At 41.6% G+C, this 25,549-nt stretch overlaps 2 protein-coding genes across 15 annotated transcripts in view; one reads left to right on the top strand and one right to left on the bottom strand.

The window, feature by feature from the left end:
• The window catches only part of lef1 (lymphoid enhancer-binding factor 1), a 110,133-nt gene extending 96,688 nt beyond the window's left edge, over positions 1-13,445 (top strand). For 8 of the 14 annotated variants that reach the window (XM_067584850.1, XM_067584848.1, XM_067584849.1 and 5 more), the window contains 4 exons: positions 92-254; positions 1,059-1,166; positions 2,988-3,036; positions 11,875-13,445. In XM_067584850.1, coding sequence (XP_067440951.1) covers positions 92-254; positions 1,059-1,166; positions 2,988-3,036; positions 11,875-11,954 — 400 coding nt within the window. In that variant the 3' untranslated portion in view covers positions 11,955-13,445. Of the gene's footprint in view, positions 1-91; positions 255-1,058; positions 1,167-2,987; positions 3,037-3,739; positions 3,782-11,874 lie in introns of all 14 variants that reach the window. The other 6 variants (XM_067584842.1, XM_067584853.1, XM_067584844.1 and 3 more) reach the window with 5 other exon arrangements.
• Positions 13,446-14,485: 1,040 nt separating this feature from the next.
• hadh (hydroxyacyl-CoA dehydrogenase) lies at positions 14,486-22,858 on the bottom strand. Its single transcript, XM_067584837.1, has 8 exons — positions 22,671-22,858; positions 20,398-20,526; positions 20,147-20,304; positions 19,844-19,970; positions 16,721-16,810; positions 16,560-16,632; positions 15,004-15,120; positions 14,486-14,871 (listed from the first exon to the last, which is right to left on the bottom strand). Exons 1-8 carry the CDS (start codon positions 22,785-22,787, stop codon positions 14,753-14,755), a joined length of 930 nt encoding a protein of 309 aa, XP_067440938.1. The 5' UTR covers positions 22,788-22,858; the 3' UTR covers positions 14,486-14,752.
• Between the last annotated feature and the right edge of the window lie 2,691 nt (positions 22,859-25,549).

Here is a 25,549-nt window from a genome sequence, read left to right as displayed (position 1 = left end):
CATTTCTCAACTATTCGAGATCCAACTATTTTGTTCCTTCTACTACTTCTTTACCTCCGCCCGTGTTGTTTTTTTTTTGTTGTTCCTACAGGAAACCCCAGCATGAACAGAGAAAGGAGCAGGAGCCCAAAAGACCGCACATCAAGAAGCCGCTAAACGCCTTCATGCTCTACATGAAAGAGATGCGTGCCAATGTGGTCGCCGAGTGCACGCTGAAGGAGAGCGCTGCCATCAACCAGATCCTGGGACGAAGGGTAGGTCACATAGTCGGTGTACCCTGATACACCAGCCTCCTTCTCGCTGTAGCTTATGTTTATTGATTGAGTAAAATCACCAAGAGATCACAGTCCAAACCATGGCTCTAAACAGGCTGCATGCACCGCGTTTCCATGCCCAATTAGTTTAAAAAGTACAAAGATTCCTCTCTCCATTAACATGCAGTCTTTTATGAACTAGTTGTGATTATTGTCATAATGATTGCCCCAGCCAATTACTTCCCTCTCAGCGCCACAGATACAGAATGCCTATCTAACTGACATTTAATCAAATTGGCTTTAATAAAATATGCCTGGATAATGGCACAGTTGGAAATGACAAAATTTGTTCCTTTTGAGGATTGGGAAAAGAGTGGAACCACAGAGCCATGTTAAAAGCCTTAACGAATAGGCCTGGCGGTTGAGGCAGCCAGCCACAGCAAAGCCTAGTTTGTGGCCTGCATAGGGTAATTGCTCGCTGACATAGTTTGAATAAAAAGCGCTGCTAAATTGGAACCAGTGTTTTGATATGAAATCAAAGTTTTTTTCCTTCTCTTTTACTCCTTCTCGCTGACTCTTGTGTATGTTAATCTCTTCATCATGTTTCCCACTTCTTCTTTGTCTCTCTTTTATCCCCCCTCTTTTTTTTTTCTACACCAAACGTTTGGAAGTTGAAAAGGAATTTTTTTTTTTCCTTTTTTTTACCAAAACACCAGCACACTTTTCTATGCAGGGAACATGCAAGTGCATGCCAGTAATTGACTGTATGCTATTTTTTCCCTAATCTCCTTTGTACTGAAACAGTGGCATGCTTTATCTCGGGAAGAGCAAGCTAAGTATTATGAGTTAGCCCGCAAGGAACGGCAGCTCCACATGCAGCTCTACCCAGGCTGGTCCGCTCGAGACAATTATGTAAGTATCAACAGAACAGATTTGCAGAGGTGCGCGTGCGTGTGTGTATGTTGGTTTATGTTGTTTGTTTATGTCAGCGTTGCATGACTTGTTCTTTAAATGGCACACAATGACACACACACTAATTCACACCAGTCCCCTCTATGCTAATGGTGTCCATTTGTGGCCCCTTTGTTTCAGCCTAATGTGTAATTCATAACACCGTGATTCACTGTTACATTACCATCCACACTAAAATGGATTGTAGAATCATGGACATTATTGTTGCCACAGTGAGTGAAAATTGCCTGGTAATGGTTATGCTAGTCTTTGATGTTCCATATCAGCGTGGAGCTCTGGATGTAAAAAAAAAAAAAGCGCAACTGTTAGACTGAGTTGAGGAGGCTGCATCAGACGTTGAACATTCAGCAGCAGCAGCAACCTTTGCTCTTACAGCTGCCCGTTTTGTTTGTGAATGTGGGAGGTTCAGCTGGATTTTTATGACGCAGTCTGTTTTTGGTGTGTATCAGTGTGTATGCGTGCATGTGTGCTTGCTTGTATGTGGTTGGAAGTTGTCAGATCTGTCTCTGAGAATGTGGTGTGTATGAATTTGTGAGAGAGAGAGCACCAGCCTTTATTAAAAGTGTGGCTCCGGCACTCACATTCACTCCACCACCAAAGTGCTTTGTGGTGTTTATCTGCCTCCCCTCGGACACCGACAGCATCCCTCCTCCTTCTGCCTCCACAGCTCCACTGCCAAAATGCCTCGCTGAGGGGGAGACAGTTTCACAGCTCTGCTCCCACTGAAGCACGGAACAGTTAAAGATACACAACATCAGCTAGTGACAGTTAGCCCAGCTCCCATTTAATTTCCAGCTTTGTTAGTACAAACATATTTGACGGGTAGGAAGGGGGAAAAAAAAAGTAGAGGAACTGCTTTCTGCTTGGCATACCGAAAAGATAAAGGGAAACGATATGTTTAACGCAAAACACTTCTCCCAAGTAAATTTTGTGTCTCCGTGAGCTGTTCTGTGACCCCTCCCACAAACAAAATCTTTAGCTATATAAAGGCAGCACATCATGCCCGGAAACACCCAAAATAGGTAACACACTGGCATGGAGAGCGTGTAGCATTCATAGTTTTGCTGTGTACCCCCTCTCTCATCCTTTCTCTCACCCACTCTCACTTAGTCTCTCTTCTTCCCTGTCTGCCGCAGCAGTAGAAGGCAGATTAGCTCATGAATAAGTGGATTAGCAGACTTTGCAGCAGGAAACCAAAGTGCTGCTCATATTTGACTAGAACGACTCTACGCTGCTATCTGTATCTATAGTCTCCCCCCTGGGGATTTAGCATAAGCTATAAATCCTTACACACTCCCACCACCTCGCTGGAAAAAAAAAAAGTGGCGCTCTTCACAGTCGTTGAGCTAGTCTAGCCTAATTACATTGAGCACTTTTAATTGCACTTCATGTTAATGTTTGTCACTAGAGGGACTTCAAAGGTAGTAGTGGTTGGAGAGGAAATCTGACACAGACTGGTCACAACAGAAGGACAAGCTACCTCTGTGCAGTTGGGATGGCCATAACTCCAAAAATGATAGAAACAGAGATACTTAAAAGCACTTGAGAGCAGGAACAGCACACTTACAACAGATCAGGCTCTAGAGAAGTCCCATCCCTCTCAGCGTGGCGGTTTGCGGTGGACTCCGGAGTCCGGGGGATGCTGGTTGGATGCCCAGCAGGGGATGAGTGAACATGGCAGTCAGCAGCAGGATATCAGAGTGGTCTAGTGAGCGTGAGTGCTGGAGCCACACTTTATGTGTTCCTCTGTATATTTTTTAGGGAAAGAAGAAGAAGCGGAAGAGGGAGAAGATGCAGGAAACGGCCACAGGTAAGCGCCAGTCCTTCCAGTTCCTTCTCTTTTTATTTATTTATTTTTTTTTTATCTGTCGCATCCTGAGGTTGTGAGTGTACCATCTTTCCATAGAATACACTTTTTACAGTTTTGCTGCTGCATTTCTACTGACACACACTCTGTAAAGCTCTAAAAAAACCAACTAATCTTTCAGTAGACAGAGGGAAACATCTACAAAACTAACAACAAGTAGAGACAGACACTAACCAAACCTACTATTACCTACTATCTTCATTCTGCCCTCAGTAGACCGGCTTGCTTATTTCTTTGCAGACAGTATATTCAGAGTCATTCATTTAGTTTTCCTAGCGACTTTCCTTGTATACATCCCCCCCCCCCCCCATCTGTTTGTCCCCTGCCTCTCTGTCATCCCCGTCTTCACATATTACACCTACTTTGGGATTAGTCTGTCCATTCTATACAACTACTTACCGACTCTGGGCTTTGCACTATTTGTTTGCCTGCTGCACTACAGTATGTCTTTCTGCTGACCTTGTTTAGCTGCGCTTTTGAGCCTCCTCTCAGCAACTCTAACTCTAATCCATTGAGAATTACATCTTAAGTAAAATGTCAGTATTTTTTTTGGGTCTGTACACTGTGTAGGCCAAATGGACGGCTAAGATCTATGCCGCCCAGACACCTCCAATTTTTTTTTTTAAAAAGATGCAATTTTCTGCAGGTACAGGCCAGAGAATGAAAACGGCGTACATCTGAGAAAATGGTAAGACAAACCCCTCTATCCCCCTCCCTGTCTGGTCCAGTTCAATATATGTCAAGTCTTTTTAAACTGCTAAACACTGACTTGAGAGTATGTACTCACAGACTAATCCTAAAAAGGTCCACCCTAACCTCGCCATAGTCATTGTGTCAGTGGTGTTAAGGCCTGAAGAGGGATTGTGCTTTGTGTGGGCAGTTTGCTCAATGGGCTCAGCACAATGGGCATTGGATTTTCTATGTGTGTGTGTGTGTATGTGTGTGTGTATGTGTGTGTATGTTGAGCTGATCAATTGTTTGTGCACTGGTGGATAAAAGGTCAGATGTTGTGTCAGCAGTTTATAGCTTATTTTTCTTCCATCATGTGTTAGAAAAATGTCTAATTAAAAAGGGGTTTTGAAAAATGTGGCTCATCCACTCTGTGTTTTCTAAACATGGACTAAATAATACATCTGAAAACAGTTTTACTTCCCCAGAACATTTTTTTTACAGCTAGTGGAGGCTGAGACGTCAGCTCAGCTCCATATGGACTACATGTGTTGTGTCTCTCTGCATCTTTGTGAAGCAGAGCAGGATTCAGCAGCTTGTTTGGCAGGAACTTAATGAGATGCTATACCTTAATAAGATTTCATGGTATCTGGGGTTTCAGTGTATCTATAATGCCTCCATAACAAAAGGCACTCCGTAGTCGTTTTTTTTTTTTTCACATGTGAAAGATATGTTGAGATATATTGATTCAGATGACATGTCAAAACCTTCACTGAACTGTCACCTGTCCTGTTTTTTTTTGTTGAAAGGATTAACGTTCCCAATATGTGGCACAGGCAACTCTATTTCCCCTCTTTCAATCTTTTTCACTCTCTCTCTCTGGATCTTTTTTCCGTCCATCTCTCTCCTTCCCTCTCCCTCCCGGAGAGCCTGGTAGCATCCTGTTATTCCGCTGCCTTTCTGCAGCAGAAAAAGCCGGGCAGATGTGACAAATCTGGTCTTAAGTCGAAATCACCCCAACCAGACAAAGGTTTTCCACTTGATCGATTCCTGACCCAGTGGCTCTCTCTGAACCCAGAAATTGGGCTGCTTTTCTTTCTTTCTATTTTTTTTTTTTTTCAGCCCGTTTTCAAAGTGTAGAGAGCGAGCGCTAAAAAGCACTTTATCTCTGATCCAATAATTAGCAGCGCCTAGCCGCAGCGGGATGGACACCCTTGCTGATTCTCAGTGACAGCCTTAAACTAATATGCATAATACCAAGGATACTGCCACAACTCCCCAAGCCCTCAATTTATGCAGATCCCAAAGAGCTGGATTGAGGTTAGCTTGGTTTAGACGCCAAAAAAACATCTTTAAATGAACTCGTTTGTCTATTTCTTTTCATCTGCCCTACCCTCTACCCCATCTGTCGCTCCCTTATATGAAAAAAATCTGAAAGGAAATTTGTTAATGAGTTAATTTCGGAGACACAATCTTGAACACCTTTCTGTGTGACAGTTCAAACAACACCGCATTTCTTTCTCCATGAAGAATATGCAGCATAATATGAAAGGCTACAGTCTAGGTAGATTTTATGAAGGGACTTAAAACATTTTTATATTAACATATTTTATGGTTCCTGCTGAGTTTTTCTGCCTGTGAGGCAAACCAGGAGTTGAGTCGTTGGGCAATGTTTTATGGCTTGATGTTGGTTCTCTTTGTTATCTTTAGCATGTCAAACACTGGGCCCGCCACACAGCTGGCTCTCACCACAGTGGAACAGCACTCTGAGAAGTCATTACTCTGACATTGTGAAATTAGGGTGTCTTCCCCCCTCATCACTCCATTTCCCAGCTCTTTTTCTCACATTGGCTTGGACTGTAAATGTGCAGTATTTATCCTCTTTACTTCCCCTCACTGTTTCTTTGCGCCCGTCTTTATTTTGTTTCTCTCTTTCTTGCTTCCTCTTGCGCTGTTAGCCTTTTGTCTGACTAAGCCCGCTGATTCACAACCTTTGAGATAGTTATCTGGCCGAGACACATACATGCCCTCTAGGCTTTCTCTCCGTTTCAGCCACTGCACATTTTTTTCATGGGGGTGGGACGGCGTGGGGGGGGTGGGAGGGGAACACTCCTAACAAAGGTGGCTTTTTAATCCGGCTAGTGAGGGCCATAGAGTTGCAACTACTTGCAAACCGTCATAAAACTGCATGTGAGTCATCTTGCTCAGACTCATATGAAGGTGCTCTTTTGTTGACATGTAAAATGGATGTCTTTACAAATCAAGAGCTTGTATCTTTAATCAAGTTATCAACATCAGTTTTGTTCAGGATCTATTTTCTTTCTTTCTTTAAAAAAAAAAAAAAAAAAAAAAAAGAGAGTTAACTATTGTTAAAGCATGGTAAGTGCATCTTGGGTCATCTCTAACCTCATGTCCTGGTCTAGAAACATGAAAGAAAGTGTTGTTCAAGCAGCAGCTTTGGTGGCTAGTCTCTCCTACTCTCTCTGTCTCACTCATGGCCCGGCTCTTCTTCCTCTGATGTGTGTAGCCAGAAGTCAGCTGTCAAAAGACTTTGATGAGCGAGGAGAGAGAGAGAGAGAGAGAGAGAGTGTGTGTGTGTGTGTGTGTGTGTGTGTGTGAGAGAGAGAGAGAGCAGAGGGAGGGTAAGAAAAGGGCCAGAAGAAAATCCCTCATTCTGGAGAGTTCTGAGTTTACCCAGTCTCAATCAACTGCCACTCATCAGTCTCCATCTCTCATTTCTTTTCCCTTTCTCTCTTTATTTGTTGCCTCTCATCTCTCTTTCTCTCTCTCTCAGACCCTCAACACTCTCCTCTCTTTCTCTCTCTCTCTCTCTCTCTCTCTCTCACACACACACACACACAAACACACACGCCTGTTCAGCCAGCCACACACTCCGGCTGCAATTAGGCAAGATTCAGTGTCTGCCTCCATTTCCCGAGTCGTTTCAATTTGGCACCGAGCCTCTAGGCCACTGCGGCACAGCCCAGTGCCTCCACACCCCGCCTTATTAGTGACCTGGGATAATTGGGGAAGGGATCCGGATCGCAAAACTGACTCTGGGTCTCGCTCTGAGCAGCGCATGGGAGATGAGAGAATGTTTTTTAAACTGTGAAAAAAAAAAAAAAGAAAAAGGAGGGGAAAAAAATAGTTTGGGGTGGGAGGTTGAGGGGGGGGAGAGAGAGAGAGAGAGAGATTTGGGCTTAAATCAGAGCGACGCCCCGGCTAATGTTTCTGTGGGTAGGAAATAGAATCGGAAATGTTCACCCCCGCAGTCCTCCCGTTCTGCCACTCCTCTGACCTCCACAAAGCCTACTCTGTGAAGAAAAATGACCCTCTCAGCACTTAGTGTATGGACTTCCAGAGGGTGGCAGTATGTCAAACTTAATTTAAGTATAGCTATGTGGTTTGAGCTTAGAAGCAGCAATCTTTCACACTGAAGGGAGACTTGATCCTGGAGGGGAAACCCTTTTTGACACTTTTAAGGAAAAGGGAAAAAAAAAAAAAATGTTAAGAGGGGGTATAACCCTCTTACAGGTCTGTGTTCACATGTGAGAAAATGCAGCTATGCGCACCCATTGTTTAGACTGGGGCTTGAAATTTGTTTTGATTGAGTCACGGGCCTATTGTGTCGTGGTTTGGCCAGCTGCAGTAACAGTATGAGGGTCCAGTCTCTGCTGTTTTGTGATGTCTTCTCCACTTCCTCTCTTTCTCTCTGTCTCTCCACCTCACCCCCCTCCACCTTTCACCCTCACCCCTGTGGCTCCTTGAGGCACTGCAGCCCCTCGGAGGAGGCGGAGATATGTGACCTTATAAAACGCTCCCCTTGTGAGATGCTTATCTTGAATGAAAGGCCCCAAGGTAACAGGGGGGCACAGGCAGGAAGAGGGCAGCAGGGCCGAAGGAAGCGGTGTTTATTTTTATTTTACTCCGTCTGGCCATTGTTAAAAGAGGCAAAACCTCCAGCCCAGCATCTTTTTTTTTTTTTTTCTTTTTCAACCTCTTTCCCTAATTTTCTGCCTCTTTCTTCGCTCCTCCTTTTCCGGCTCCTCTCCTCTGTCTTGACGGTGAATGTGAGTCGCGGTGGAGGCCTTTGAAGCGAGACCACAGCGCAGGGGAGCAGTCATTGTGCAGGCTCTTTGAATGTGCCGCAACCAGCACCCCCCCCCCCTCCTTCCCTCCCCTTGCCTCTCCTGCCATCCCCCGGCCTGCAGCGGCTCAGACTGAGCTGTGCGGGGGCACACGGCCAGACTTCAGCTGCCCGGGCCCCCAGCGATGCCGCCTTAGATGTGGGCAACGCCTCCCTCTACCTCCTCCCTCCTCCCACACCCTCCTGTACTCCCCTAGTCTCACCCACGCATGCCTGAGGTTTGGGGTTTTGGTGACTCCCCCCCCCCTCCCTTTTCCCCTTTTGACCGCAACCAGACCCCACCCATTCCCTCTCTCCAATATTGCACACAGACACTGTCTTCCCTCTTCTTTCTTTTCACCCTTTTAGTTTCAGTCTCCCCTGACGGTTAGTTGCTGATAGCCCCTGTAGAAAAGATACAACCTCACCTGAGCTGTTTGATTGGAGGTTAAAAATTTCAAAGCTCTTTTTAAAAGGGGGGGGGATTTCTTTTATGTTGAACTTCTCAAGGCTGAAGAAAATGCTGACAGTGCAAAACATTTTGTTTCTTTCTTCCAGGTGCCTTTTTTTTTTTTTTTTTTTTTTTTTTTATTGGCCCGCTCCTTTTATTTTCCCCTTGTGTCTTTAAGAGCGGCACTACCACAACTTTTATAGAGAGCAGACTGCTTTGAAAAGGTGTCACCAAAGCCAGCTGTGTGATCCAGACCAAGGTCACTGCCAAGACACTCCACCACACCAGATTCTGATCTAAATGTGTGGACATTTCCTTACTAGACCTTGCAGACCTACTTGTCTGAGCCAAAACCGAACCGAGCCCAGTGAATGATGAAGGGGAAAAAAAAGAAAAAAAAAAGCTTGACATGCTGGAGCTCAGACTGAAATAAAAGCTTTACAATGCTGAAATGATTAATCAATAAATCAATCAGTGGTAGAATATTAGTTTCCAACAATTTTAATCATTTACAAGCCGAAATGCCAAACATATACAGGCTTTCAGCTGCTTTTCTGTCTTTTATCAAGTAAATTCAGTATCTTTGGGTCTTGGACTGTTGGTTATCTTAGACTTCGGGAAATTGTGATGGGCATCTTTAATTATTTTCTGACATTTTATTGACTAATCAGTCAACTAATCCAAAAAACAATCGACAAAAGCAATTATTCTGTGAACCAATTATTAGTAAAAAAATAGTGAGAATATTTTTGTCCCTTGACAATTAAAGCGTAATTCCATTTTATTACAATTTAGATGTCATTTTCTTAATTTCCTTGATCATTTCTTTGGATAAAAATAAGACTTAACTCATCACTTTTATTGCTGAGATCTGATAACGTGGCGAGATTGCTCAAAAGGAGGATGATTGAGGAAGAAATGTGCAGTGAGATGATCAGACAGGTTGTACACAAACCCTCAAGTCAGCCAAACCTAAAATTTGATCCTATCGTACTTGCGGTAAGTGTGCACCTACGCAGTGTTCCTGTGCAGTAAGAGATTACCACCATCATTTCAGGCAAACTCACTTTCACTTGTGTAAAAGCTATCTTATTATCTAACTGTGGTTATTGTCCTGTTGAGCAACATTGTAGTGATGTCACCACATTCCCAGATCTCAACAATTACTCTTTTGAGCGCATTGTTGCCATAACCAATAGAAATGATGGTTGAAACCACAAAATAAGACCTAAATTGCAATAAACCAGTGACTGATATTTATTTGCTTGTATTGGTTCTATCTGTCAGCCCCTTTGCTCTCAGTCTTTCCCTCCCTTTTCCCATCAAATCTCCCCTCTTCTCTCTGCCATGGTAAAGTCTGCACCCCAGCCTGCACTGGAGACACCTCTCTCCACTTGGCTTATTTTTGGAGTAATTTGTCGGCGGTGTTTTCCTTTTTAATGGCACCAAAAGAAACCCCAGAGCTCCGTGTAGGGAGGGAGGGAGCTGAGGAGGAGGGTGGGTGGGTGGGTGGGTGGTTGGGTTGGAGGTTAGGGGGCTATAAGGCGGGCGGGCCCCAGCTGCGGCCGCTTTGATTTGGCCTGGGAGGTGAAAGCGGCGATTGAGACGCGAGGCTGTGCCAGTTATCTTAACCTCCCACACTTCAAAAGCGGGGCGAGAGCTTGTCCGACTCCTTCCCCTCCTCCCTCCCTCCCTCTCTCCGTCCATCCCGTAGAGGGAAAGGAATTGGAGGAGAGAAGGGTGGGGGGGGGGGGACCAAACCTTCGCTAGTCCTCTGAACAGAGGAGCGTTTCATTTCCTGCAAAAAAGTCCAGCCGGCATTCCTGAGCACTAATGTAGAGGGAGGAGGAGGAGATGGAGGGAGGTGAGGGGAGAGGAGGGGTCAAGTTGCTCCTGAATCCCAGTGTTTGTGTCGGCTGGACCCTGTGAAGCGCTGGCCTGGTGCCCCCTACAACCAACCACCACGCAAGCACACACCCCTGCTGTTACCACCAACCCTTTCTGAAACTTGCGCACACACACGCACACACACGTCCACACACACTCACTTCTCGCCCGCAGCCCCTCAGGCCTCTTCCCCAGGCAGGAAGGCCAGTGCTTTTCATGTCTGTGGTGGGGGAAGGAAAAATGCTCCCCAGGAAACAGGGTGCAGTGCCGGGCGTGCGGGCCCGCTTTGAGATCCTGGGATGAAAAGAGAGAGGGCGGCGGAGGTAAATAAAAGCGACAGGGGCTCTCTCTTTCTCTCCGAGCGCCGTGTTCCTTTCAGTTTCTACTCTGTGCAGCTCAGGGTCAGCTCTCCTTGGGAAAGGTGGCCTCTGTCCTGTTCCCTTTTATCCACATGTGGTAAAGCAGTCTGCAGGGTGGTGTGTGTGTGTGTGTGTGTATGTGTGTGTGTGTGCGCGCGTGTGCGTGCGCGTTAAGACTTTTGAGCGTTGAGATGCAGCAAGCAGCAGGGCTCAGCTGACTCCTCTCCTACAAAAACACACTCTTGGCTTTGCCACAAGGGAGAAGCAAACTAATACCGTTTCTTTTCCTTTTTTCGTCTTCACAAAACATCCATCTTTTTAGTCGCAGGAGGCATCCATCCACCAAAGTCTCTGCGTCTCCACTTTGATCACAGATTCTATTTGATGCTGCTCGGGTCTAAAATAACTCTCCTTGGCTTGTCAATAACTGAAGCTAACTCTGTTATGTTAGCTCAAGCCTGGATCACGGGAGGGAAAAGAACACTTTTGCTGCTTGACAAACAATTTCCCTGTCAGGGAAAGAGGCCAATTTCATGAGAGTCCTGTGAAGTGGATTGAGCAGTCAGGTAGCATTTTTACACGGCAGGGTCAACCTGCACGGTTCAGATAATTACTAACACTGCTCCATGAACTCTGCTAGTTTTAACCAACTGGGTCAATGTGGTGATCCTCCTGCGCTGAGAGTATTTCCTCATCTTGTTTTCCCATCGCCCACCTGCAGCGGCAGCCTAAATGTCAACCAGAAGCTACACAATTGGGTGCTCGCCTTGAGAGAGCAAGAGGAGGAATGAGTCAGTCAGGGGAGGGCAAAGAAGAACGTAGTGCTGCCAGCTGGGTCACGGCAACCCCCATGTTAGAGTAGATCAAAGCTGGCCGGCCCACATCCTGTCACTGACCTGTAACCCCCTCTGTACTTCAGGGCCTGGCTCTACATTGCAGCAAAGGCTTTCATTCAATCAGCTATAACACTTAAAAACTAAAAAATTATGATTGATTACATAGGTGGTAATGACAGATCATTTGCCGTTCCTTTTACTGGGTATTCATGCCTGCATGGTGAGACACTTTCGAGTCACTCTTGAGTCATGCCTCTGTCTGGTTTTGGTTAATGTGGCGGGAATGTGTGATCAGTGTTTTGGTGTGGGTTGTTGATGTGTTTCTAAAAAATGTTTTCTCCCCTCCCCTTCCACCACCAATGAGGGAAAAAAACTGCAGTTTTTCCTTTTGTATCCAGATGCAGTCACTTCATAGTTAATGTGGTTGACTGACCAGATTTTGTTTTCTTGCAGGAGGAAAACGGACTAATTTCTCCACATGCAAAGCGAAGGCAGCAGCTACGGGCCCTCTGCTAGAGATGGAGGCCTGTTAGATTCCATGAAGACCCTTAAATCTCCAAACTGAAGCCTCCAGTTCTCAGAGGACCCCCCACCCCCCTCCCCCACCCCTCCCCCTCTCTCCTACCCCACATAACCCTACTCCCTTTCCTTCAACAGTCACATGCCACCACCACCACCACCACCACCACCACCACCACCAAAAACACTTCCCTGTTTGACTCTACTCCCTTCCTGAAGGCGACTGCTGTAGAGACACTGAACTGAACTGAACAAGACAATCATGACGAGTAGGAGCACCCTCACAAGACCACGTTCTCTCACCGAAAACCCAGAACACATCAATTTGACGTCTGTGTTTTGTCAGTTTCTTTCCAATCAGCTTTAAGGCACTGCACTGAAAAACAGCAGCAATTTTGATGTGCGCACAAACTTCTCCCCTGCACCGCCCAGACACTCCAAACACCTGTTTCTAAGTTATTGTAAGTTATTTGTCACCTCTGTTCCTTTTTGTATAGTTCATTAGGCCAACATTCACTCCCTGAAACCCCCCCCCCCCCACCTCCCTTTTCTCTCTCTCTCACTGGATTTTTGAGACCATTTGGGGTTTTGCCCGACCGACCAAACACCTCTTTTTAGACTGCACTAAGGAAGATGGAGGGATCTCATCTTGTCTAAGAAACGTCCTCAAGACGCCATTTTAGTTTGTTGATGACCAGTTGGTGCAAAAAAGGATCAACATTATGATTTGCTTTTCATTTTAGACTGAATTTTATTTTGAATGCTTTTTTGTATCTTGAACCCTTGTTTCAATTTCTTGGTGTATATTTTAGTGATTTTTTTTTTTTTTTTAAATATTGTTTTTTTTTTATATAGTGGTATATATGAAAAATAAGCTTTGGACACAGGAAAGCCATTTTTCTTGTTGAAGCGTCTTGCAGAAAATTGAAACTTAAGGCTTCTTTTGATAACTATTTGTAACAAATAGTGACCTCGAGTCTTGCTCAGATGTAAAATAATGCTCAGTATGTGTACTTTTTAAAACTGTCAGGATATGTCAATTTTCTTGGTATTTTTGCAGGCAACATTAGGACAAAGGCGAGAGTGATAGCTCAGAGGCCTATATTTTATTGTTCTAAAACATGACAAATGAAGCAGATATATATATTTACCCCAGCACTTGGCAGTCTTTCTTTTATTGCAATGGACCTTTTGTCTTTTCTCTCTGGTAGCTAATAGTGTGGTCTTTACCCATGTTGTTTATTCCATGCAAGCATCTCTGTAATATTTTGATTTTAATGCTCTATTTTAGTATTACTTGATGAATTCCTCTTTTTTTTTTATTCTCATATTTTGGGTCACTGTCATCTTGGTGTAGCACTTTGCTTCCCAAGTGGTCATATTTGAACTGTTTCAACATGTTTTTGTTTTGTTTTGTTTTTTTAAAGAAAAATAAAAAGGCACCATTGGCTCATTTGATCACTCGTGTGGTGGAAAGACCAGAGCTAGAAGTGCCAGATGTAACAGTCTATGTGTCATCCTTGGAGATTATAATACAAGTGTCCATTGGCAGTAGCGCCACTTATTAGTGGTGTAAAGCAGGGGTAACACATTGGATGGAGCATGTTTTAGTCTTTGTGGAAACTTCAAAAAGCTTAAAAAATTGACAAGCAATTAAAACTCAGAAAGCACGCAATGCCCGAGGCTACATTCATACAACATTATTGCAGTGATAATGAAAAGAGAAACCTACATCATCCGAGTATAAAAAACAATTCTATTGGGTAACGAGTTGATTTCAGGGGTCATGTCCATCTTTTCTCTTCTGTTCAATATAAATTTTCAAGAAAACAGACTTTAACATCTGTAAAAATTAAGGCAAAAATTACATTTTTGAAGTAAACATTTTTTGATGAAAGAGGCAAGATCAAAGGAAAATTCTATTTCTGGACAAATCTGACCTGTGCCTCTTGAATATTCCTATTTCAAGTGTAACAGCACCACCTTGTGTTCATATTTGGTTAACAGCATGTTTTGGAGAAACCAAGTGGTGGTTGGTATGCTAAACATTCCCATAGTGTGTCCTGCTTTAAAGAAGAGGCTGACAAAGGATTCATAGCCATGTATTAAAGTCAGTTTTTCTTATAAAGCCCAAAATCACACAGATCATTTAATCTGGAAAATATTGGACACCCACTTAACCTTAGACTCTTTATATAACTAAATAGCCCTTTAACATGGGCAGAAATAGCTGTAGTAGAATTACAATATTATGTTAATTGTAAAATCTAGTATACTAAGTAATAAGTAAACTTAAGTGTTTCAGGCAAAGTGTAAAAGTTTGCAATCTATCCTACTGACTCTTGTGGTTAGATATTCAGAGTACTCTGATAAAAGTTATATCTTCCATTTCAGCTGTTGCAGTTTGGTCTTTTTAAAAACTTCTAGCCGATGAGAGGCATTTGCATTTTATGTTAAGAATACATTTCATAAGACAGACCCTGGTATTTGTGTATCTGCAGTTAACACGTTTCATTACACACAAAAATGAGAACAGGACACCATATATTTCAAAAATCTATTTAATCACATAATCTCTTCACTCATAAAAAGATGTCATTCAGGTACAGTGGATGTCCACAACAAAATGGAGTGACAGACTAAGTCGCCCTTTAAAGCAGAAGGCACACAGGTTAACTCCTGATCAATAGTGTTGTGTTGATCATTCAACATTTTTCCCTATTTCAAATCCCTACCACTCTTTGTTGGATGGCTTTATTTTCTTGAGTACTGAGAAGTTACACAGTGATATCAATCCCTACTGCAAACTGAATTACTTGTACTTGTAGAATCCTTCTCCTGTCTTTTTACCATATTTGCCCTCTGCCACCAACTTGTTAAGCAATTCACTCTGGCCAAAAAGTGGGTTTCCAGGGTCCATTGCACTCCAACCTAATGATATGCAACAACAGAAAGGATTTAGTACCTCAAAATGGGGTTTAATAACAAAAAAATGTTTTAGCTTAGTATTTCTATGTTATAGTTTCACTTTAAATTAAAGTAATATAACATAGTTTTACTCACCATCCATAATGAACTTTGCTGTATCTAGTCCTACATAGTCCAGGAGCTCAAAGGGTCCCATGGGGTAACCAGCACCAAGTTTCATGGCGATATCAATGTCTTCTTTGGATCCATGACCTGAAGAAGAAAACAGAAAAATAAAATGGTAACCACACGAAGCTGCAGAAATCAATCAATAACTTGAAAATAATAGTAAGTGATATCACATTAGAGCCTCAATGTTTGACGCGGTTCACTTAAACATGAATGCTTCTCCCTTTTCACCAACTGGAACATGGTGCTGGTGCCAGCTTGCAGTTGGTTCAACTAACAAACCTTCTAAGAACCGACTTGCTTTCCACGAGCTAGAGAGCCTGGTTGTTACGTAACTGTACACGCCTCTGATTTCCTAGCAATGCTAATGCCAACTTCAAGCACTTTACATTCCAACATAGTAGGTGTCAGTAATACATCGTAATGCTGGTTGCCACCTGCCATAAAATGGAAAACGGAAGCACAACAACAATGGCGGACTAAATCACAGCTGTACTTTCTCTCCTATGTACTGCATACTGCCCACTAAATGAATGATTAAGTATGCCATTACCAGCAGACTGATCACACTGAAGTATACTCAAGCAAGACATGACTGTATCACATGACTGACGGCCATTTCATCCGGTGTTACACCGAATTTGGTGACCAATCAGATTCTGGGACCTGCAGTGTTAGAAGAAAAAAGTAGCTTATCAATACCACAATGTGAAAATACTTTATCACAAGTAAAAATCCTGCATTTAAAATCATACTTAAATAAAAGAATTGAAGTATTACCAGCTAAATTTACTTAAAGTATTGAAGTAAAAATACTAATTTTGCAGAAAATTGATTAAAATGCTGCTTATTAATTAACTCATTAGTATTAAAGATGTACTTTGTTCAATGTATTTAATATATCAGATATATTTAATATATTAGATATTTTTAGATCACAGAATCTGATGGACCACCAAATACAGTGTAACACCGGCCAATGGCCCCTTCACATCTCCGAAAAACATTGCAGCAAATTTCCAAACTGGCGTTGTTTGGATAAACTGACTACATATTGGGGATCTACATGGTTACTTTCACACCTGAAAAAATAATAAAACTTAATAAAGTGACATATCAACAGCTTTTAGCCTGGCTGGACGCAATGCATTTTAGTTTTAGTTGGTCAAAATAATCCCAGCGCCAGCCTCTGACGTAAGTGGTTCTTTTATCTTAATTACATCTTGGTGCTGCTCTGGAACCAGGTTTCCTAGCTGAGAGCCGGTTCTTGGCTGTCAAAATGCAAAGAACTTGTTTGAGATTAGATGAACCAGCCATCGAACTGCTTTCATCGAAAAGGGGTGTGTGACACCAAAGAAAGGCCTGCACATCTTCTTTTCAATCCTCCCCAAAATGACAGATTCTTCTACAGTTGTATGTTCCCAATTTAAATTCCAAGTTAAAGTAGTTCAAGACACTTAAATGATTCTGATAAGAAAACTTGACTAGAGCCACTGATACCTCATGCATGCATGTATACATACCTCTCTCATGCAAGCGGATGGCCTCCATCATGTAAGGAACAAGTAAGCGGTTTACAATGAATCCAGGTGTATCCTGAATAAAGGGATATTGGATACTGCTGAGTGAGCTGTATTTTGTTAGAGACTACAGCTATAACATAACATCAGACAGCAAATCTTACCTTGCAGGACACTGGTGTTTTTCCCAGCGCTTTGCTGAAGTTCAGGAGGGAATCAAACGTCTCTTGGCTTGTTGCTGAGGTTCCAATAACCTGTGGAAGATAAATACTTAAGCAACTTTGATTCTAGTTTATGAATTGTTACTGGCTTTATACAGGACTGGGTTGCACCAGCTGTTTCTAAAACCATAAGTAATTATGTGTGAAATGTCCTTCCTAAGTTCTTAGTAACTACCAACTAGTTTCAAACTCAGATTGCACCATTAAAACTTAATAAATGTCTAAACACTTTTGCTAGGAAACATCCGTCACTGTAGCATCAACAACTGTAACATAACTTCCAAAAATAAACGTTTTAGACGCCAAAAGATAAAATGAACTTAACTGTTAATCCTTTCAAGGTGTGACTTTGTTTTATTTAGTTTATATCTGCATACCTGGAGTAATATGTGTGTTTTAGAACTAGTAGTATTCATGCAGTTTAGTAAGAGGGAAATATCTGATTATGCTGAGCAAATGTTATTTTGTCATTTAGTCTAGTTAAGGTCATTGGCATAATTTGAGGTTTAGTGTGTTTTTTCCATGAAATTTAAAGTGCTGGGTCAAATTTGTCGACCATATTCCATATTTTGTCTTTTACTCTTCAATGTAGTGTTACACAGGTCAGATATTTGACAGATATAGTTTTTACTGTCCTGCAAGAAATTTGTTTTCACAACCTGTACATACACAGAAACATACAGATAACCACAGCGCAACGTACAGACATATACATGCAGACACATAAAACACATAAAATTCATTCCGCCACCTGTATCTACACACATATACATGTGTCTACACACACACACACACACACAGCTAACTCTGGATCTATACATTAGGTCAGCAAAGCAGTTTGTTCAGAGCTGCTATGGCAGAAGGGACAAAACTTCTCCTGTATCAATGGCCTGACGGCAGTAGTGTGAGGTTTGGTTTGAGGGGGTGATTGGTGTCGTTCGCTATTGTGAATGCGGGGCGTGTGATGGCTCATTCATGTCTGAGAGACTGGGTGTAGGGAAGTGGATGACTTTAGAGGAAGCACGTGTGATCCTGGTAAATTTATTTTTTTGTTGGAGATGGTTAACATGGTAAAGAAACAGGGGGAACAGTACAGCAGGATGGGTTGGATTATGCTTTTGTAAAGCAGCAACAGGAGGTGGGGGGCAACAGAAAGTGCTGTGAGTTTGCAGATGTCGTGGAGTCTCTCCTGGGACTGTTTATGGATATCAGTGATGTGTTGATCAAAGCTGAGTTTGTTGTCTAAAGTGAGTCCAAGATATTTGAAGTTGTTGACCTCTTCTACTGTCTTGCTGTGGATGGAGGTTGGGTTCAGTCCAGTTTGAGGTGTGTTTGATGTGTTAATGACAAGTTCTTTTGTTTTGTCCACGTTCAGCTGTTGGTAGTTGTCAGTGCAGCATTGTGTGAAATCAGAACTGGAGTGTTGATAGGCTCTTATGGAGTTAGCAATTGCTAACATTAGCTTTGTCGGTTGGTTCATTCAGCCAGCTTACAGTTCCACCTGGCAGTCAGTAGGTGTATATTTAGTAAAAACTCAAGTATATATAAGAACTAGTTTGTGTGGTGCAAATGGTCAAATTTTGTGCAGAAAAGATAGTTTTTACCACACAATATGTGTTGTTATGCAGATTAAATTGTGTTGCCAACAAGCATTCACCTTTCTTAAAGTTACTTTTTCTTTTTCATATAGATTAGCAGAGCAGCTAGTGTCTAGAAAAAGTGGTCCAACCACCAATGTTGTACTTTGAAAATTAAATGTTGCAGTAGCTGTTCACAGACTGCACAGCCAATGTGAAAATAGTTCTGTCCATGCACTTTGGAGTATCAGTCAAATACATGTAGTAGCCTACAGTTTGTACAAACTGTACAAAAGTTGTTTAAGTTGTCTATCAACAAGTAAAAAGCTGTTCAAAAATTAATTTTAAGAAAGGTGAATATTTCTTGTTGGCGACACCATTTAATTCACATACCAGTCAAAAACCACCTGCCTAATACAGTTACCATGAAGGGCTGTACTTGGTCTGCAACAATGTTTAGGTAGGTGGTATGTGCCAAAGTAACATCCACATGAATGCCAGGACCCAAGGTTTCCCAGCAGAACATTGCCCAGAGCATCACACTTCCTCCACCGGCTTGCCTTCTTCCAATACTGCATCCTGGTGCCATCTCTTCCCAAGGTAAACAACACACATGCACCCAGCCATCCACATGATGTAGAAGAAAATGTGATTCATCAGACCAGGCCATCTTCTTCCATTGCTCCATGGTCCAGTTCTTACGCTCATGTGCCCATTGTAGGCACTTTCGGCGGTGGACAGAGGTCAGCATGGGCACTCTGACTGTTCTGCAGCTACACAGACCCACATGCAGCAAGCTGCAATGGACCATGTGTTCAAACACCTGTCTATCATAGCCAGCATTAACTTTTTCAGCCATTTGTGCTACAGTAGCTCTTTTGTGGGATTGGAGCAGACAGGCCAGCCTTCGCCCCCCACACACATCAATGAGCCTTGGGCGCCCATGACCCTGTCACTGGTTCACCAGTTGTCATTCCTTGGACCACTTTTGGTAGTTACTGACCACTGCATACCGGGAACACCCCACAAAACCTGACATTTTGGAGATGCTCTGACCCAGTCATTTAGCCATCACAATTTGGCCCTTGTCGAAGTCGCTCAGATCCTTACGCTTGCCCATTTTTCCTGCTTCCAACACATAAGCTTCAAGAACTGACAGTTCACTTGTTGCCAATATATCCCACCTCTTGACAGGTGCCATTGTAATGAGATAATCAAAGTTGTTCACTTCACCTGTCAGTATTTTTAGTGTTGTGGCTGATCAGTATATATTGAACATCCAATTTAAGGGAATTTAAAGCTTTTACAAGGACACCTATGTGTTTTGTTGCAAATGAGCTTCAGCTAGATGCCCTATGTACAGTACATTACACCTGTTGCATTACTCTTCCTATGTAAAAATGCTTACCTGTATGGTCTATGTTAAATAAACATATACAAATACAACAAATAAAAATAAATATAATGTTTTTTTTTGTCAGAGCCCTACCTCTACAAGCTTCATCATAGGGACTGGATTGAAGAAGTGAAGGCCGCCGAATCTGTCCAGTCGCTTGGTGGAGCTGGCAATGTCAGTGATGGGTAGGGAGGATGTGTTGCTGGCAAAGATGGTGTGTCTAAAACAAGAGGTAAAGCAAAAAAAAAAAAAAAAATAGGTAACACATAATATGGGCAGCAGTTAATAACAGAAGCAGACATGTGTTGTGCTGAACTTTTCATTTCATTGCCCTTTTAAGAAGGTTATCAAATATAATACAGCTGAGAAATCAAACAGAAACGAGACAGTGCTTACGCCGGTGCCAGCTTGTCAAGCCCACCAAAGAGATCCTGTTTGATTTTAAGATTTTCCACAATGGCCTCCAACACAAGATCTGTGCTCTGAACAGTAGCTCCAGCATCCGTTGAGGTTGACACATTATGCAGGACTTTCTGAATGAACTCCTCACCTGCCTGAAACAAACCAAATGCAATATCTCCTGGTAGTGACACACTTTTCACCTTCACACTAACCTTATTGTTCATTTTATCTCAAGTGTGTCTCACCTCTGGCTTATCAGCAAACTTCTTCTTGACCACTCTTTTAAGGCTCCCTTCAATTCCTTTGACAGACTTCTTCAGGATGTTGTCAGATGTGTCCACCAGCGTCACAGAGTGGCCAGTTGATGCAGCAACCTTCCAGAAAGAAATTAGTTCAAGATAACTAGAAATACATCAATAAACCTGGTATATACAGTATATGTGATATTTTGTTAAACCTCTTTCTGTGTAATTGCTGCATGTATGTAGTGTGTTTACTTTTGGAAAGTCACAAAATTAAGCATACTCAAACAAGTTAGTATGCATACTAAAAAAATATTGAGTTTGTTGTTGATGTACATGACTGAACCACAATGCAATACACAAAAAGAAGTGGAGGAGCTACTGAGCTACAATGAATTAAAACACATTGTGAATGGTGACTAACAGCTTGAAGATGATCATGGAAAACAAAATGTAAAGTAAACATCTTTGGAAAGCCAATTTGCTTTCTCTTTGTTGCTTTGTTCATTATTGCATACTTTTCTATTAGTAAAAACCAGTAAAGTACATTAATTTTATTGTGTAAAACTACAAAAACAGTATATGACAATTAGTATATTATAGTTATACACAGTTGGAACATACTGGTATGAAATTAGAACACAGCTCAAAATCTGCACTAAAAACAAATATGGAGGGCGACACCTTGTGGCAAAATTTGGCATTTGTATCTTCTAAAAGTTGCTGCAGTGCATCTGAGCTGATTTATTTTTGAGTCTTGTTATGTCACACCACAAGGAAAAAAACTAAAGTGTGTTTAATGAATGACAACTGAACTATTTCATAACACAACTTCCTTATGGGATCAGTGGGTGATTGTGTTGTGAAGGTGAGACAAGTGAACCATTCATTATCAGGGAAATTTAAGACTTTAAAGACAACTAACATTAGAGGCTTTTATATTATGAAAAAGCCTAAATATGATAATTTAAGTAAAAAACATGCTGTAGTTAATGTAAGTTAATGATCCACAAAGTAAATTATTTTACAAAACATCCTGACACACTTTTTCATTCAAGGGAATGAGAAGTGAAGTGAAATGAAGTGTCTTTTGACTGGTACTGTACATTTGTACATGTACATAAGGCCTTCACAAATCTCAATCTGTGTTTTGGATCAGTGGTCCCCAACTGGGGGTTGAGACCACAATAGGTTGCTGGATTAATCAAAGGAGTCGTGAGATGATAGGACAGGATGGGATACTGAAAAAAAAACATATTTTGGACACACAAAATGGTTTCTCTTTTTTTGTCAAGCTTTCTTCTAATTTTTGCTTTATTTTTTGTGGACTACTGTGTTTTACCTCCTCAAGCCCCCAAAAGTTATTCAAATGAAACAAAATAAGTCCTCTTTCTTGATCTGCAAGATTAGTCGATTAATGAAGTAGTCAATAGATAGAAGATTAATCAGCAATTTTGACAACTGAATTATTGTTTTGGTCATTTTTTTAAGCAAAAATGAAAAAAATAAGCTGGTTTCAGCTTCTCAAATGTGATTTATTGATTTTCTTTGTCAAACATGATAAGCTGAATATCTTTGGGGTTTGGACTGTTAGTCCAAATTAGACATTTGAAGATGAAACCTTGGACTGTGGGGAACTTGAACGGATCTTTTCCATTATTTTCTGACATTTTGTTGGCAAAATGATTAACCGATGAATCAAGACAATAATCGGTAACTTAACTAGTGACAATGCAATATGTGAGGGGTCCCAAGTAGACTTTGGGAACCACTGTTTTAGACCATCCTTGCAGTTAATCTAGTCCAGATTTGACATGTCTAAGACTTTTGATCTAGACCTGGTCTAATGTGGTCTGAATGGGGAAAAAACAGTGAAATCGCCCTTTTTTCTGTTTACAGAATTGTGACAATGGTTTAAACAGTCTCTAGAGTCGAATCAGGTCGTTGTTTGACAAGATTAACAGTGTTTTTATGATAAACATGGTCTAATGGTGTCTGAATGGTGACAATGCAGTAAAATCTTTCTTTGATTAAATCTATGGTTCACAAATCCAGAGGTGGGTTTTAAAGGTTAAAGCTTTTACGTTTCTCTCAACTGTCCTCTAGTCAAAAGCTAACTTCAGCGTCGTAATTATTGTGTGTCAGCCTTTAACGATCACATATAACCTATGAAACGTGTTTGCAGCCCTTTGAGTTATATACAGCATGTCAGCTGGCTGTTGTGAAGCTATTTGCTAGCTTGGTTAACCAGAGCATGAAAGCGTTTCGTCGCTTACCTGCGCAATTCCTGCACCCATCTGTCCTCCTCCGATGATCGTTACATGCTTAATAACAACATTTCTAACAGCCGAAGAGGAGAAACCTCTGCAGATTTGGTGAGTGAAGAAAGCCATGATGTGCTTTCAGCTACAGAAACAACCAGGCAGACAGAAGAAGGAAAGGAAGGTCGGCGGTCACGTGACGTCGCCAACACTTCATGACCTTTCACACACATTGGTTAGAAAACAGGTGTACAAACTAAGGTGACCCTAAATGTTAAATGTTCTGTAGATAAATGTAGATTCTGCTGGAGAATCCTTTAATTAAATATTAATCAAATATGCACTGCGTGGTCTGCGTGGTCAAACTGCAGCCACTATGTTTGGAGTGCGCGATTGATCCGAAGTTTACGGTAATCGCATTAAAAGGAAGTAAATATTTAGCAGCAGCAATACAAACATTTAAAAAACAAAACAAAATCAAAAACAAACTCCAGTCCATACAAGTAAAAGTTCTGCGTTTAAAATATTATATATAATATTATTTCAACTTTTAAAGGGATGCAAAAAAAAAAGCAGGTTGGCAGGCTGGAGTTATGTGCAAAGTATATCCAGCTGCACGAACCTGCAGTGTTTACACGACACACCCATTTTATTACATGATATACCCACTTGGTTAGGTTTAGGCATGAGGGGAGGCATGGTTAGGGGTAGTAGAGTGAGTGTGTCTTGTACCCTTATCCAAAAAAGGTGATATTAATTAAAAAAATATAAATGAAAGAGGCAAAAATTAACATCAGGCAATTCAACAAATAATTTAAAGCAAAGCAAACAAACGAATCAAATCTGATTCAGCCTCACAGCAAGCTGCTTCTCTCTTCCCTACTCCATCTCATTGACCAGCGACTGGTCTTACACCTTCAGCCTCAACTAACATTGGACTGAAGTTAGTGATTTAATACAGAAACACTTGTAATGTTGGGAACCAGGACCTAGTGAAAAAGGAGAGCAGCAGCCTTTTCACATTGAGGTTGAAGATAAACCATATCAACAAGTGTAAACAAAAACATCGATATACTGTAAGGATGAAAATCAGCAAAAGTTGTGCCTCAAAGGCCCATTTTACTGTGAATGCTGTGTTGGTTGTCAAGTACCAACTTGTAGTCAGTGTCTTTTCTAGCTTTGAGATAGTTTTACTGATTGGATTACATTATTCACTACCCGCAGCCTGATTGTAGCTACACTGCACTGTATGTGTAGTATGACATATCATATAGTGCTTAATGCTCTTAAATGAAAACCTTGACCCCCGCTGGTGTACAGTGCCAGTCAAAGTTTGGACACATCTACTCATTCAAGGGTTTTTCTTTATTTTTACTATTTGTAGAACAATACTGACGTCAAAACAATACAATAACACATATGGAATCATGTAGTAAACCTGGAATGCTTATCCAACAGTCTTGAAGGAGTCCCCACATATGCTGAACACTTGTTGGCTGCCTTTACTTCACTCTGCGGTCCAACTCATGCCAAACCATCTCAGTTGGGTTTAGGTTGGTGATTGTGGAGGCCAGGTCATCTAGCCCTTACAGAACCTGGAGGTCTGTTTTAGGTCACTGTCTTGTTGAAAAACAAATCATGGTCCCACTAAGTGAAAACCAGATGGGATGGTGTGTCACTGCAGAATGTTGTGGTAGCCATGCTGATTAAATGTGTCTTGAATTCAGAATAAATCGCCAACATTGTCACTAGCAAAGCACCCCCACACCATCACACCTCCTCCTCCATGCTTCACAGTGGGAACTACACATGCAGATACCATCTGTTCACCTTCTCTGTGTCTTGCAAGGACACAGCTTGAACCAAAAATCTCAAATCTGGACTCATCAGACCAAAGTAGATTTCCACTGGTCTTATGTCCTTTCCATGTGTTTCTTGGCCAAAGCAATTCTCTTCTTCTTATTGGTCTCCCTCAGTAGTGGTTTCTTTGCAGCAATTCAACCATGAAGGATTCACACAGTCTCCTCCAAAATAGTTTATGTTGAGATGTGTCTCCTACTTGAACTCTAGGAAGCATTAATGTGGGCTCTAATCTGAGATTCCGTTAATTGGCAATTTCTGAGGGTCATAACTCTAATGAACTTATCTTCTGCAGTGTATGTAACTCTTGGTCTTCCTTTCCTGGGGCGGTCCTCATGAACCAGTCTCATCATCGCGTTTGATGGTTTTTGCGACTGCAATTGAGGAAACTTACAAAGTTTGTGAAATTCTCCGGATTGACTGATTTACTTAGTTGAGCGGTTCTTGACAGAATATGGATTACTACAGTAGTCAAATAGGGCTATTTGCTGTATATCAACACTACCTTGGCACAACACAACTGATGGTCTCAAATGCATTAAGAAGGTAAGACATTATTGCACCAATTAACTTTTGACAGGTTAACAGGTGTGCTTTACCTGTTAACTGAGAACCATGCCAGGTGACTACCTCATGAAGCTGGTTAAGATTTGCCAATAGTGTGCAAAGCCACCATCAAGGCAAACAGTGACTACTTTGAGGAATCTAAAATATGAAAGATATTTTGATTTGTTTACTGCATAATTCCATGTCTTATTTCATGGTTTTGATGTCTTCAGTAGCGTTCTACAATGTAAGAAAAACCCTTGAATGAGTAGGTGTGTCCAAAGACTGGTACTGTGCATATATATATATATATATATATATATATATATATATATATATATATATATATATATATATATATATATAATTAGTAATGATGAACAATTTGGGATCAATTTGTTCTTTCAGTATAAAAAGTGTTATAAATGATGATAATTAAGGGCACACATTTTCAGTGGCTCTATTTCACGCTGGTTTTGTACTCAAAA

The sequence above is a fragment of the Thunnus thynnus genome, chromosome 3 (genome assembly GCF_963924715.1).
Source record: "Thunnus thynnus chromosome 3, fThuThy2.1, whole genome shotgun sequence".
Taxonomy (NCBI): Eukaryota; Metazoa; Chordata; class Actinopteri; order Scombriformes; family Scombridae; genus Thunnus; species Thunnus thynnus.
Note: the sequence above shows the minus strand (reverse complement) of the source record. Positions and strands in the feature narration are given on the sequence as shown.

Excerpts from the sequence above, each read along its gene's own strand:
- hadh (XM_067584837.1), bottom strand. The coding sequence starts at position 22,787 with ATGGCTTTCTTCACTCACCAAATCTGCAGAGGTTTCTCCTCTTCGGCT. Across the intron at positions 19,971-20,146 it reads CTTGACAAGCTGGCACCGGC|ACACACCATCTTTGCCAGCA; the intron begins GTAAGCACTGTC and ends CTCTTGTTTTAG. Across the intron at positions 16,811-19,843 it reads CTATGATGAAGCTTGTAGAG|GTTATTGGAACCTCAGCAAC; the intron begins GTAGGGCTCTGA and ends TATCTTCCACAG.